Source organism: Bufo bufo, chromosome 4, assembly GCF_905171765.1.
Source record: "Bufo bufo chromosome 4, aBufBuf1.1, whole genome shotgun sequence".
Lineage (NCBI taxonomy): Eukaryota > Metazoa > Chordata > Amphibia > Anura > Bufonidae > Bufo > Bufo bufo.
Window position 1 is genome coordinate 380,457,038 of NC_053392.1, and position 14,724 is coordinate 380,471,761.

Below are 14,724 nucleotides of genomic sequence, written 5' to 3' on the forward strand. Positions count from 1 at the left end.
ATGCTGCTATAACATATTACCCTAGCAAACTCAGCATTCAGTCTGCTCTAGCTAGTAATATCCAGTTTCAATGCAAGGTTGAAGAAGAGGTCAGACTGGTTACCACATACCATGAGAATCTTATTCTCATCACATCTAACTTGGTGGGAATTTAGAGCTCTCCCACCGTCTCATACTTTATAACACACATTTTCTGTGTAAAAAGATGATGCTGGCAATGGTTTACACCTGGGATTATGTAAAGAAGTCTGGTATGTTCAGGGTCAGGTCACCCCATATCAAACCGCCTCTGCAGGAGAGAAACTAATGCATCAAATGTGTTCTCCAGTCTGCTGTACGACGCTGAGCTTTTCTCATTTTAACCTATTGTCAATGGTGTTCTAGTGTGAAAACCTCTACGTAGCCGTCAGCCAAATTGGGCCAGGCTGCTCTTCATAATGGCCGGTTTCATTGTCTGCCTGCTACACTGGAGTTCAATTACGGAAGTTAATAGACACATGGTGCAGATATGAGTGCAGAAGATCTGCACCAAAACCACACAAAAAAGCACATAAATCTGTACTGTTTATCCTGGTTTTGGTGCGCATTTAGGCCACCTGCAGAATATGCACATTTTGTCCCATAGAGGAAAACCGTACTTACGGTCCGCAAAAAGATAGAACATGTCCTATCTTTCTGCGGAATGGCCAGATTGCCCAACGGACGGGGTTCGTGCATTGCGGACCGCAGCACGGCCACGGGGCGCACCCGTTTGTGTGCAGGAGGCCTTACACTGCAGTTTTTCTACACATAAATCTGCATGGAAAAACCATATGTAATCTGCATCTTGTGCACACACAACATTTTGATCATCCCAAAACATTAATTTGTAAAAATAAATCCCACTAGCAACTTTATGATCTAAATTGGCCAGGGAGTCAGTTTAAAAAAAAAATATTTGAATTTTACCGATCAGCTTGCACTTTTCCAAATTTCCAACTTAACAAATCAAATGTTCAGTAGACAGAAGTCTCCTGTTAGCCATTGCAGACCATCGTGGTTGGCCAACATGGACAAAATCAGCCTTAGCTCAAGCATGTGGGCAGCTACATACTGTATATTACTGATGATCGGTTGTGCTCACACTTGGAGTAGGTTCCATCTCATCCTGTGTCTGTTACATCTAATGGGCTGAATAGCCTAAGGCTATCCTGCCTGGTAAAAGGCAAAGTACAGTAGATGGACCCATTGACCCTCAGGATAGGCCATCAGTATATGATCAGTGGGGGTCCGACACAAGTTGTACTTGGTATTGCGCTCAGCTCCATAGAAGCTAATGGGACTGAACACGATACCAAGCACAGCCATTATACAATGTACGGCGCTGTGCTTGGTAAGCATAGAAAAGGCCATGGCGCTCACAGGAGCGCCGGTGCCTTCTCCAACAGTTGATTGGTGGGGGTCCCAGGTGTCAGACACTCACCGACCAGATACTGATGACCTACACTGAGAAGAGGTAATCAGTAGTAAAATCCCAGAAAACCCCTTTAGGGTCCATTCACACATCCGCACATTGGGTCCGCATTCGTTCAGCAATTTTGCGGAACGGGTGCTGACCCATTCATTTTCAATGGGGCCGCAAAATATGCGGACAGCACTTCCTTTCCGCGGCCCCGCAAAAAAATAGAACATGTCCTATTCTTGTCCGCAGCCACGGACAAGAAAAGGCATTTCTATAATAGTGCCGGCCATGTGCAGTCTGCAAAATGCAGAGTATAAAAACTGAGTTTGCGAGCAAACCAATAGATGGCGCTGTTCATGAATAGTGTAGATCGCTAATTTTTCATGCAAATGGTTTTTCAGCTGAAAAACAAGGCAGATTCTGCTCATTTCCATGTCTTTCCCATATGCCCATGTTTATGCTAAATTGTTTTTACATGACAACACTGTATAGAAAGGTTATTGAATATTATGTTAGGACAATCAGAAAACTTTTTGTCGCCCTAATGATATTGATCTAGGTGCGCAGGTCCACCCAAACCATCCAACAGATCTGAAGTAACTTTGAGGCTTACTGGTTCTCAGTCAGATGAGAGCTGGTTTGGAATGTCTCATGGTGCACAAGGCTGCCATTGTAAGGTATGCTGACTAAGCCTGTCATCTGTCTCATGGATAGGTTGATGGCTTGCACATACCTGGCTTTTGGCATATAGCCTTTGTGTGGTTGTCTATTGTATGTCGTACGTAATAGGAGTCTAAGAGGCATCCAACTATCCTCTTAATGCTGTTTCCAAATCAGTTTGATGGAGTTTCAATCAATTTCTAACCTTTTTTTGTGAACCAGACACCTTATTCTCTTCCGAGCAGGGGGTGCCTGGGGTTCTACCATTGACTTCCATTGTGCTCGGTAGAGCACACAAGCATACCGATGTGTTCGGCCAGAGCACCCGAGCAACACTATTAAATACCCATCACAGAATACAATTGGCAATCAGGATGACTTAAAAAAAAAAAAAAGTTTTTGAAAATATAAAATATAAAAAATTGCCTTGCAAAAGTTCAAGCAGAACACCATGTTCGTATTTAGGAATATGTTAACAATTTAATTCCAGAAGGTTTTCCCCCAACACCAGATGACACTGTATAGCTCCGTTTCCATCAGGTGATGTATAATATTTTGTATCTAGGATAACAGTGGTGACATAAAAATGGCAATAAAAAAAAGAGCTCCTGATCCTTGATTTTCCAGTTGTTGTGAAAAAATCCACACTGTAAACTCAGATTAGCTGATAAAGATTTCTGCATCACTTTTGGTATGTGGTAGATTCCAAATATGTGGTGTTATTTCCTTCTCCCAGTCAAAAGCTACCTTATATTGTCATGATGGACTGTACTTAACTCAGTGATTAGAACAAACTTCCTAAATTGGGAGAGTGGTTAGATCAAATATGCGATGGTATAACTTGTAGCAGATTAAGCGTTTCTAAATTCATTTTACCATTGAAAGATTGTCCAGAAACAAGAAGACATCTTTACTGGAAAGAATTGTTTTAGAGCTGCTTTTATGTTGTGCCAGTCAGTCTGACAGCCTAATTGGATCTGAGTGTGGTCTTCAACATTTCAGTTGCACAATAATCTGGTGTTATGTAATCAGAATGTGCTCTGGTCCCTCATAAATTAAAGTTATTTTTTTTATAATCTGCTTTTATGCTTAAAATACCATACCAAATGAGCAGTGATGCAAATAAAAGCCGTATCATGTCGCCATAGTACAAAGCATTAGTCAGACCTCCTGTAGGATATAGAGTACAGTTCTAGGTATAAGTAAAAGCAATGTTATGCCATTTAAATAAGAAGATAAATCTACAAACCTATCTACCCACACTCCTAGCACAAGGAATTATACAAGGAACTATAGAGCATTTCTGTGTAAAATAAAACATGTAAATATCCTCTTCTGTGAAGATCCTGTAGAGCAAAGGTGCAAATTGAAGCTCCAAGACCCCAGTGCAAAATCTGTAACAGGGCCTCCACATACCAAGCGTTAAATTATTGATATCCTCATAAGACCTCTTTCACACGTCCATGTCCATGATGACATCCGTGAAAAGATTTTCAGTGGTTCATCCGTGAACATGTCCATGAAGAATCTGTGTTTGGTCCATGTACGTGAATAATCCGTAATCACTGACGAAAATAGAGCATGCTTCCGTGGTGTCAACACGGCCCCATGTTTCGTGGGAAATCACTGATGTTTAAATGTTCATATTAAAGTCAGCTGGTATACGTGCTGTCTGTGGAGACCATGGACAGCAAATTTCTGCGATTCACTGATGTTAACCCCTTCCCGCATTTTCACGTACATGTACGTGGGGAACTGTGTGGTGCCTTACCGCATTCCCACGTACATGTACGTGATGTGATTGGTCGGGTGCAGGAGCTTCACTCGCCCGATCCGCAGCACGGGCCTGGCTGTTACTGCTGCATCCGCCGGCATCGCTGTATGCGGTGATGCTGGTGGATTAACCCTTTCACATGTCGCGGTCACATGACCTAACCCCTCAGGTGAACACCGTAAAAAAAAAAAAAAAAACTGTGTAAAAAAAAAAAATTTTTGTCACCTTACATCACAAAAAGTGAAATAGCAAGCGATCAAAAATGCCCCCCAGAATGGTACCAATCTAACCGTCACCTCATCCCGCAAAAAATGACAATCGTCCAAAAAATTAAAAAAAATATGGCTCTCATATATGCTTTTATTGTGCTAAATGTAAAAAAAAAATTAAATGTAGACATATTAGAAATCGCCGCGTCTGTAACAATCTGCTCTATAAAATTACCACATGACCTAACCCCTCAGATGAACACCGTAAAAAAAAAAAAAATTGTGTAAAAAAATCACCTTACATCACAAAAAGTGTAATAGCAAGCGATCAAAAAGTCATATGCACCCCAAAATAGTGCCAATCAAACCGTCATCTCCCAAAACCATATGGCGTTCCTTTCTTTCTGCGCCCTGCCGTGTGCCCATACAGCAGTTTACGACCACTTATGGGGTGTTTCTGTAAACTACCGAATCAGGGCAATAAATATTGAGTTTTGTTTGACTGTTAACCCTTGCTTTGTTACTGGAAAAAATGGATTAAAATGGAAAATCTGCCCAAAAAGTTAAATTAGCCCCAGAAAGTGACTTCAAAATTGGGTTTTGGAAATTTTCTTAAAAATTTTAAGATTTGCTTCTAAATTTCTAAGCCTTCTAACGCTCCAAAAAAATAAAATGTCATTTTCAAAATGATCCAAACATGAAGTAGACATATGAGGAATGTAAAGTAATAACTAATGTTGGAGGTATTACTATCTATTATAAAAGTAGAGAAATTGAAATTTGCAAATTTGCAATTTTTTTCCAAATTTTTGATAAATTTTGTATTTTTGTATAAATAAAAATGAAATATTTTGACTCAGTTTTGCCACTGTCATGAAGTACAATATGTGACAAGAAAACATTCTCAGAATGGCCTGGATAAGTAAAAGCGTTTTTAAAGTTATTACCACATAAAGTGACACATGTCAGATTTGCAAATTTAGGCTGGGTCCTGAAGGTGAAAAATGGCAGGGTCCTGAAGGGGTTAAAGAGCCTCTTGGCTTCCTCAGGCACCAGGGTTTGAATAGGACTGCTACTGGTGAACCCCTCATGGCTACATCCCTGAAGCTCTTTTCATTATGTTTCCTTTTTTTCTGAGCTGTTTCTTTCTGAATTGCCTTTGAAGTAACACCTATCAATAGAGGTGTTAATGTGCGAGGTACAAATATATCAGGAATAAGGTCACCTCTCTTCTCGCACTTTTGTTTATTATGATGGGGTTTGTGTTGTTGCAGATACAGCACACTCAGGAGAAATTGGCACAAAGAAAAAAGTAAAGAGACTCTTGAGCTTTCAGAGATATTTTCATGCATCAAGGCTTCTGCGTGGAATTGTGCCACAAGCTTCACTGCACTTATTGGATGAAGACTATCTTGGCCAGGCACGGGTAAGCATAAATGCACACACAAAGTACACACAGTGCTAACAAAGAATTCCTTGGAAACATGGAGGATGTACACAAAGCTCTTCTGCATACAACATAAATGGTCACTTGTTTTTTTGCGAAAACTTTGGTCTTGACTAATATATTACATATTTCAAAGATTACATCTACTATTTAAAGAGTAACTACATTTTTATGAACTTTTTGTAAAAATTTCCCTAATGCCATAATACTTTTTGTTTTATTAATGCTTTTTGAATTTTTTTATAAAGATATCCCCCCTAAAACGCACCAATACTTGTGCGCTTAAAATGCACTTTTCTGTTCACCACTGACTTCTCAGTGATGTATGGAGTACGGGCTCTACAGTTTTTCTATGGGGCCGCAGAGAACGGAGTTTGGGAAGGAGCGCACATTGCTGCTCCTGCCTGTGCCCCCCGGAGAATTACTAAATGCTGGCATAGCACATAGGTACCCTGTAACCATGTGCTATGCCAGGATTAGCTGAGCAGAGCGGCTCCTGCCTGTGCCTGCTTCGCTAAGCTAAGACTTGCATGTCAGCTTTTAGCTTAGCAAAGCAGGCACAAACAGAAGCCCTCCTTGCTGCAGAAGATGGAGTCAAGACAGGTGCATAGACTTTCTTTTGAGCCCATCTCCTGTGAGCGCTTCTGTTTGCTCGTTGTAGTCATCGGTGGACATCTCAGCACTCAGACCCCTACCGATCAAAACCTATTTTATGCCCCTATGACATATCAAAAGTTTTTAAAACTTCAATGACACTTTAAATGTGTTACCTCTTGAGTAATTAAAGGAGTTATCCAAGAGTGAAGAACCCCTCCCTACAGTGCCCGGACCCGCCATAGTGACCATACTTATTTGGTCCCTGACGCTGGTTTCCTCCCAGGACACTCCATTTGATGCAAGGGGGAAGGTCACCCCCGCAGCCTGCTATTTTCTGCACCCCCTCCGTCGACGGATGTTAATTTCTGCAGGCAGGGGAGATGTGATCCGAGAGGAAACCAGGTAAGTATTGTCAATGTGGTGGGACTGGGCACTGTAGGGGGGTTATTTACTCTTAGATAATCCCTTTAATAATAGTTGTGGTATATTTTGCTTGTGTAGTCACCCAGTGGATTACTGCAAAGGGTTAATTTAAGAGTTACCCTCATGCTAAAGAGTTAACTGTTGTGGTTTATTGTTAAAGTACTTAGTTCCTTGTGTACTATGTATATCCCAAATGGTTATGTATGGGCAATGATTAGTTTCAGGGTGTCAAGCTGGTCCCGCTCTCTGGTTAGTGAGTTTCTAGTCATCAAAGCTAGAGACAGCACGAGCATGTGTGAGCGCCTGAGAAGTAGACCTTGAGAGCAGCCTGGTTCAGGGAATCTTCATCCCTGAGGCTGAAAAACTGCCAGAGATCAGGTTAAGGCCTCATGCACACGGCCGTCGTTTTGGTGTGCATCCGAGCCGCAGTTTTGGCGGCTCGGATGTGGACCCATTCACTTCAATGGGGCCGTAAAAGATGCGGACAGCACTCCGTGTGCTGTCCGCATCCGTTGCTCCGTTCCGTGGTCCACAAAAAATATAAAAATTGCAGAACGCACACGGACGCCATCCATGTTTTGCGGATCCGCGATTTGCGGACCGCAAAACACACAACGGTCGTGTGCATGTAGCCTAACTGAGACAATACCCCTAGAAGAAAGAGAACGGACATTTTTCTGATGGTTGAGGACCACAAAAAAGGCTTTGCTAGAAAAACAGTAAGATACCACACGTTTATGGTAATAAGACTTCACTGCTTGGGGAGAGGGTACTGTATATTGCTTTGGCACCCACCACATTCTGGCAGACAGACTGGCCCGCCAGAGTTAAGGTCTGCACCCCGTAACCTGGGAATTGCAGAAAGAGTTAATGAGAATGTAACTGCATGCCTGTGGTTATTTGGGAAGATGGCAAAGTGTACTTAAAGTGAGACTCAGGGAGGATTACTACCATCATTGCTGGTACACTGCTTTTGGGAAAAGATATACCTCAGAACTGTGCCTGCTATAAATACTACTCCTCCCATCTTCTGTTCAGCAAAGATTGACAAGATATTGAAAGATATCAGCCTATGAACAACTCCCATCATTCAGTGATGAAGCATACTTGCAGAAAGCTGAATGCCTTGGTTGTGGTGTGGTGACATCAGGCCGTCCCAGCTTCACATCTTACAGTTGACTCATTGTACAGGCATTGTAGAGGAGTTTATATATTCTGACATGTACAGTATATTAACTAAACAATTAAGCTAACAAAATTCTTTGTTTTATTAACAGCATATGTTATCTAAAGTGGGGATGTGGAATTTCGACATTTTCCTCTTTGACCGCCTGACAAATGGTAAGCAGGGTTTGTATGACACACACATGCTTTTAACTTTCTCTTACATCACATGCATAGCAGTACGGAGAGCTGAATTTCTGCCACTCATTGAACACGTCTTATGTTTTATTCATCACGGGTCTTAGTAGTCATGGACATTTCTATAACATTGGTTGGCAGTCATATTGCCAATATAGATGATCATGGGACAATTTTCCCATCTCGATTCCAGCTTTGTAGGTGTTTAACACCATGATGTGTAAGATCTTGTCCAACCAGGCGGTCATAGAGAGATGAACCCTGCACACAGCATTAAGGCGATCAGGTGTTGATCAGGTTTTACAATGTAGTCTTGAAGCTAAAAGTAGAACCTGCCCTTTATAGTGCATCTCCCGTTACGATCCACACCTGATTTTACCTTCCAAGTGGCATCCTTATCAAAACCTGAACATGTACAGGTAGCCTAACAATGATGATCACAACCCTGACTTAAAGGGAATCTGTCACCAGTGACCTCCCTATCCAACTGTTTGTAAAGACACATAGCTGTAGTTCTCCTGATAACAACTCTGCTTCTCTTTTGTTGATCTGAGGCTCCGTTCCTGAGTTATGATACTTTTTCTTAATATGCAACTTAGGCCTTTGGTGCAATGAAGGCGTCAACATTGATCTTCTTGCACCCAAGCTCCACTCATTTCTATGACCAGCCCCTGCCTCACTGCTTTGCCACTTCCTGGCCCTGTCAATCAAAGCAGCAAGGGAGGGGCTGGGCACAAAAAGAAGCAGAGTTCGGGTGGTGATGCCCTCATTGCACCAAAGGCATAATTTGCATATTAAGAAAAAGTATCATAACTCGGGAACAAAGTCTCAGATCAGCAAAGGAAAAACAGGTGAACTACAGCAATATGTCTATACAACTGACTATAGTTGGATAGTGAGGTTGCTGGTGACAGATTCCCTTTAACCCCTTCACAATATCTGTAAAAAAAAAGTTAAAAATATGTTTTTAAAACTAAAAAAAAGTAGAAAAATTCTCCCTTTCCCCATAATAAAAATAAACAATATAAAAATCATTTGCATCGTCACATCCCAAAGTGACTGAACTATTAAAATATAATTTTTTATTTATCCCATATGGTGAACACTGTGAAGGAAAAAAAATGAAAATGCTAATTTCAATGTTTTTTCGTCACTTCACCTCCCCACACAAATTGAATGAAAAGTGATAAAAAAGTCATACACACTCCAAAATAGTATCACTGAGAACTACAGATCAGCCAACAAATAATGAGCCCTCACACCGCTCTGTAGACATAAGTATAAAAAGTTATGAGGGTGGCAACATATGGTGATGAAAAGAAAAAAAAAATTCCCAAGTTTTTATTTTAAAGGGGTTGTCTCACTTCAGCAAATTACATTTATCATGTAGAGAAAGTTAATACAAGGCCCTTACTAATGTATTGTAATGCAATCCAGCAGTGTGGCTGTGCTTGCACACTATAGGAAAAAGCACCAGCTATGTGAGCTCTTATGGTCCCAGTCACCAGAGAGGCTGGCACTTTTTTCTATAGTGTGCAAGCACGGCCACCGATGCTGGATTGCAAGGTGGTCGTACCTGTGGAAAAGAGAAGTGTATAATGTGAAGGAAAAATGAGTTTGCCAGAGAAGGAGGCAATATGGACAATCACAATACATTAGCAAGTGTCTTGTATTAACTTTCTCTACATGATAAATGCCACTTGCTGAAGTGAGACAACCCCTTTAAGTATTAAAACACAAGAAAAACTATTGAAATGTGGTATCTCTGTAATTGTACTGACCCAGAGAATAAAGAGAACAGGTCAATTTTACTGCATAAGGCACAAAACCCATAAAACTATGCGGAATTGCGTGTTTTTTTTATTTACAGCTTCCCACTACATTGTATATATATAAAATGTATAATATTCAATGGTGTCATTAGAAAGTACAACTTACCCTGCAGAAAACAAGACCTCATACAGCTATGTGAATGGAAAAATAAAAAAGTTATGGCTCCAGGAAGGCAGGGAGTGAAAAACACAAAAAGTTGCTGCCTCATGAAGAGGTAAATAGCATAAAACATTATGTAACAAAAAATATAATCAACTTGATTTTTTCAGCAGATGGTGATTGTTTAGAGCAGACGCTTAAGCTGAATTATCTACCATGTGCTTCTCATGAACCCACATCATTTACAGGCCACTTATTTACCTCAATTATTGGTAGAGTATTAAAATTGCATTACTTAGAAATGCTTGCTACAGGCCTCAAGTAATGCACAGAAGACCCAGTGTACATTTAGCAGCAGGGGATCACTTGGACAATCGCCACAAAAATGATTCACTAATCAGACATAGACATATCCAGAGGTGCAAGGGCATTTTATAACATTGGTGCTTAAATAGGAGATGTTTGAGGAGCGGTTGAGTTGAAGTATGGGTCATTTTTAAAGAGAGAAAACTTACATGGATATATGTGGGAAATGTAGTGCCAGGCAGCTGCTACCAAGCAGCCAAATAATCACGATCATGGCATGCGTAGAACAGAGTTCTCCCACACATGGAGTATTTCATTCAGTTTTGGGGAGATGTCAGGAGCGGGCAACCAAATATATGGAAAGAAGGTTTCTACATTTGTAGAATGATTTCTTTACTGTAAGACCTAAGACTATGGAACTAGCTTGAAGAAGGTGTCTTGTTATTTAAAGGGGTTGTCCCACTAATAATATTCTACAGTTTTCAAATGAGCACCTGGATTTGAATTCTTATGTAATTGCATGTAATTAAACATTTATTGTAGCTACTGAGTTATTAAGTGAAATCTATCTGTATAGCGTCACCTGCTGTTTGCTTTTTTTTCAAATTTCTCTGTCCTGATCACTGAGACAAAGCACATACTCAGATCCATCTTTCAACTGCCACTGCCGCTTAAAGAGGACCTTTCACCATAATAAAACCTCTAAACTAACTATACAGACGCGTAGAGCGGCGCCCAGGGACCTCCCTGCACTTACTGTTATACCTGGGTGCCGCTCCGTTCTCCGGTTATAGCCTCCGGTATCTTCATAGTTAGGCTCCACCCAGGGGAACCTGATGCCGTCTCTTTCTCTTATGCTGTAGCGCTGGCCAATCGCAGCGCTCAGCTCATAGCCTGAGAGTTTTTTTTTTCTCTCAGGCTATGAGCTGAGCGCTGCGATTGGCCAGCGCTACAGCATGGAAGAATGAGACGCCGGCAGGTTCCACTGGGTGGAGCCTAACTATGAAGATACCGGAGGCTATACCGGGCGAACGGAGCGGCGCCCAGGTATAACAGTAAGTGCAGGGGGATCCCTGGGCGCCGCTCTACGCGTCTGTATAGTTAGTTTAGAGGTTTTATTATGGTGAAAGGTCCTCTTTAAGCCACCAGCTTGAAATAAATCTAGCAGAACAATTGGAGCAATGACTATAGAGATCTCTGGGCTGATTCTGGCTTTGTTAGAAGATTGTCATGAACTATATGATGTCTGATTTTCATTTTTTACATTACTAATGGGATGATTCCTTTAGTTGAAAATATTTTAAATGAGGCCAAAATGCTTTTTTGTAATATTATAATGGCGGTTGGTGGTTGATTTTGGAATTTATTCTGATTGCCATGCTTTGAGTCGGGACGTTGTTTTTACTCTAAGGTCAGAAAAACTGGCTTAATTGGATATCTGCCTTCTTCTGGATCAACACTGCTGGAGAATAGGTTGAACTAGATGGACTCTTTTGAAACTTTAATATGCAAAATAACTGTGGAGCCCCAGTTATGGGTCCTCAACACAGTGAAAGCCAGATATCCCTCAGAGGAAGGAAAATCGAGCAAAGGGATGTCTCCATTACAGAGATCACCAAATCCACCATATCAAGTGGCCCCTATGTCAAGATCCTGCTCTTTTACAAGCTTTAAAGATGTGACGGGGAAGACATAAGCCAGTTATCCATCCACAGACAGCTGTTTCGGGGTGTTGCCCCTCATCAGTGTGGAGTAGGATTCTGGCTAACCGGGAGCAATGCCTTGGAGACTACTCAAACAAAACAATGGCTAATCTTAGGGAGACCAGCTACAGAAAACACTGTGGAGCCTCATTTAAGAGTCTCGACACAGCAATCCAAAGTGCAAAGCTCCCTGGGAAACAGTAATATGCAAAATAACTGTGGAGCCCCAGTTATGGGTCTTCAACACAGTGAAAGCCAGATATCCCTCAAAGGATGGAAAACCGAGCAAAGGGGTGTCCCCATTACAGAGATCACTAAATCCACCATATTAAGTGGCCCCTATGTCAAGATCCCGCTCTTTTACAAGCTTTAAGGTTAGCCAGAATCCTACTCCACACTGATGAGGGGCAACACCCCGAAACAGCTGTCTGTGGATGGATAACTGGCTTAGGTCTTCCCCGTCACATCCTTAAAGCTTGTAAAAGAGCGGAATCTTGACATAGGGGCCACTTAATATGGTGGATTTGGTGATCTCTGTAATGGGGACACCCCTTTGCTCGGTTAACATCTGATTAAGTAGCCTTAATTAGATGTTCTTTCTGCTGTAACCCTGTCCCTGTAACTGCCACAGTTTCATGCAGAAGATATGTCTGGTGACAATTGAAGATTTAAACTGAGCGGTGCGACCGCATTAGTGAGGTGGACAAAGAAGAATAGCAAACAACAGGTGGCGCTATACAGATACATTTTATTTAATAACTCAGTGGCTATATAAAAAATTTTATTACATGCAATTACAAAAGTATTCAGAGCAAGGTGCTTGTTTGAAAATGTAGAATATCTTTGGGTGGCACAACCCCTTTAAACTTACCGTAATCTATTAGCATTTTAAGATGGTGAATAATAATACTTTTTGAGCAGGGCAAAAAAGTTCACACAAACTCAAAACTTGTTTATGTCAAAGAAAAACTGTATACGTTTCAAACTGTTTTCAGGATGTATCCTCAGAAAGCTGAAGCTTCTGCTTCTATTGATTCCTACTGATCCACTGCTCTGCAAGGAACATAAAGGACCGTCAGTAGCCTTATTACCTTTCTGCCGACTGAAGAATGAAAAGGCTTTTGTGGTTCACAACATTCCTATACTTTCCTTATTCACCAGCCCACAGCCAGTGCGGGGAACAGCCGTTGTGTATTATTGTGAAAATGTCAGCAATAAAAACCTGGACAATCCTGCACCTCAGGAGACCAAAAGAGAGGCTACAGTTAGAAATAAGAGCCCCCCAGCCATCCTTATTAGGGACCAATGAAAAGACTTCCTTTCCATTACTTATAACTAACTCAAGTATGTCTGCTTCCCCAGGTAACAGTCTTGTAACACTCCTGTGTCATCTCTTCAACGTACATGGGCTTATCCATCACTTTCAGCTCGACATGGTGAAATTGCACAGGTTTCTAGGTAAGTCTACCCAGGCTGTATGTAATATGTGACCTCCCATGCAGGGATCTAAAACTGTTCAAAGACCTGACATATCTATTTTAGTAAATACTGGTACTTCTCCTGAAGTCATTCTGGGAGATGATTTCTTAAAACTAGACATTTTGTCATCCCACTGTTATTCCTCTTGGAGATATATAAATAAATTGACATTACAATTACTCAATAGGGAATGCCCTTAAACATTTACACAATGCTGTCCAGTCTCTGCCGTTTCAATTCATTCATACATTTCCAGGATGAGTAACAGAGGAGCATCATAATACAAAGATCTCAGAAAACCAGTTGTTTTTTCATGGGAAATACAAGTATCTACTAAAACTGATATGTCAGTAGAATTGATAGGTTAAAAACATAGGGGAACATTTATTTAGACCTGCGTTTTCCACTGTGGTTTCAAGTCCCTCTCACATGCTTCTACATAAGTTTGGCGCTTTGTTGGCAGGCCATGCGACAGACTTAACTCCATGCCAGCCTTTTTTCTGACATAGATTTAAAAGGCTTTTCCAAGATCTTTTGACTAGTGACTTATCCTCTGGATAAGTCATCAGTATCTGATCATCTTTTTGAGAAGGCATCGGCACTGGCAGTAGCACCACAGCCTTTCAGTTCACCAAGCACAGCGCCGTCCATTGTATAGCTGCTGTGCTTGGGATCGCAGCTCAGTCCCATTCACTTCAATGGGGATGATCTAGGGCAGTGATGGTGAACCTTTCAGACACCGAGTGCCCAAACTGCAACCCAAAACCCACTTATTTATCACAAGGTGCCAACACGGCAATTTACCCTGAATACTACAGTCCAATATAGTGCATCTTCCATGTACTTTATCACTTAGCTATAATAGCTACATTCAGTGCGCTGCCTGTGCTGTTCATAGTGCGCCCTCAAACAGCTGATCAGTGGGGGTCCTGGATGTCGCACCCCCAATGATCAAATACTGATGACCTATCCAGAGGACAGGTCATCAGTAAAAAGATCTTGGAAAACCCCTTTAAGGTATTTTCCACGCCAAAAGCCAGTGAGGAAAATGATAAATTAGCCGCGCTTACCCACTTTCATTACCATTACCTTGCATACGTTTCTTAAAGAATTTGACTAGACAATGTTAGTACACAAAGTAATGAAGCATTTAGCTATAGGTTATGTGTTTTTCTTTATGATGGGAATGACTCTTTGTTTAATACACATATGTTTACTTGGTAATTGTTTTTAGTCATGGTTCAGGAAGACTACCATAGTCAAAACCCATATCACAATGCTGCCCATGCTGCAGATGTCACACAAGCTATGCACTGCTATCTAAAAGAGCCAAAGGTATGTATATTCTGTGTTTTTTATGGAATGCTGCGGTTAGTTATAATGCCTACATA

At 41.2% G+C, this 14,724-nt stretch overlaps 1 protein-coding gene across 2 annotated transcripts in view; it reads left to right on the forward strand.

The window, feature by feature from the left end:
* PDE7B (phosphodiesterase 7B) overlaps positions 1-14,724 on the forward strand; it is a 466,017-nt gene that overhangs the window by 438,914 nt on the left and 12,379 nt on the right. For both annotated transcript variants that reach the window (XM_040429187.1, XM_040429186.1), the window contains 4 exons: positions 5,359-5,510; positions 7,829-7,892; positions 13,217-13,312; positions 14,568-14,668. In XM_040429187.1, coding sequence (XP_040285121.1) covers positions 5,359-5,510; positions 7,829-7,892; positions 13,217-13,312; positions 14,568-14,668 — 413 coding nt within the window. The remainder of the gene's footprint in view (positions 1-5,358; positions 5,511-7,828; positions 7,893-13,216; positions 13,313-14,567; positions 14,669-14,724) is intronic.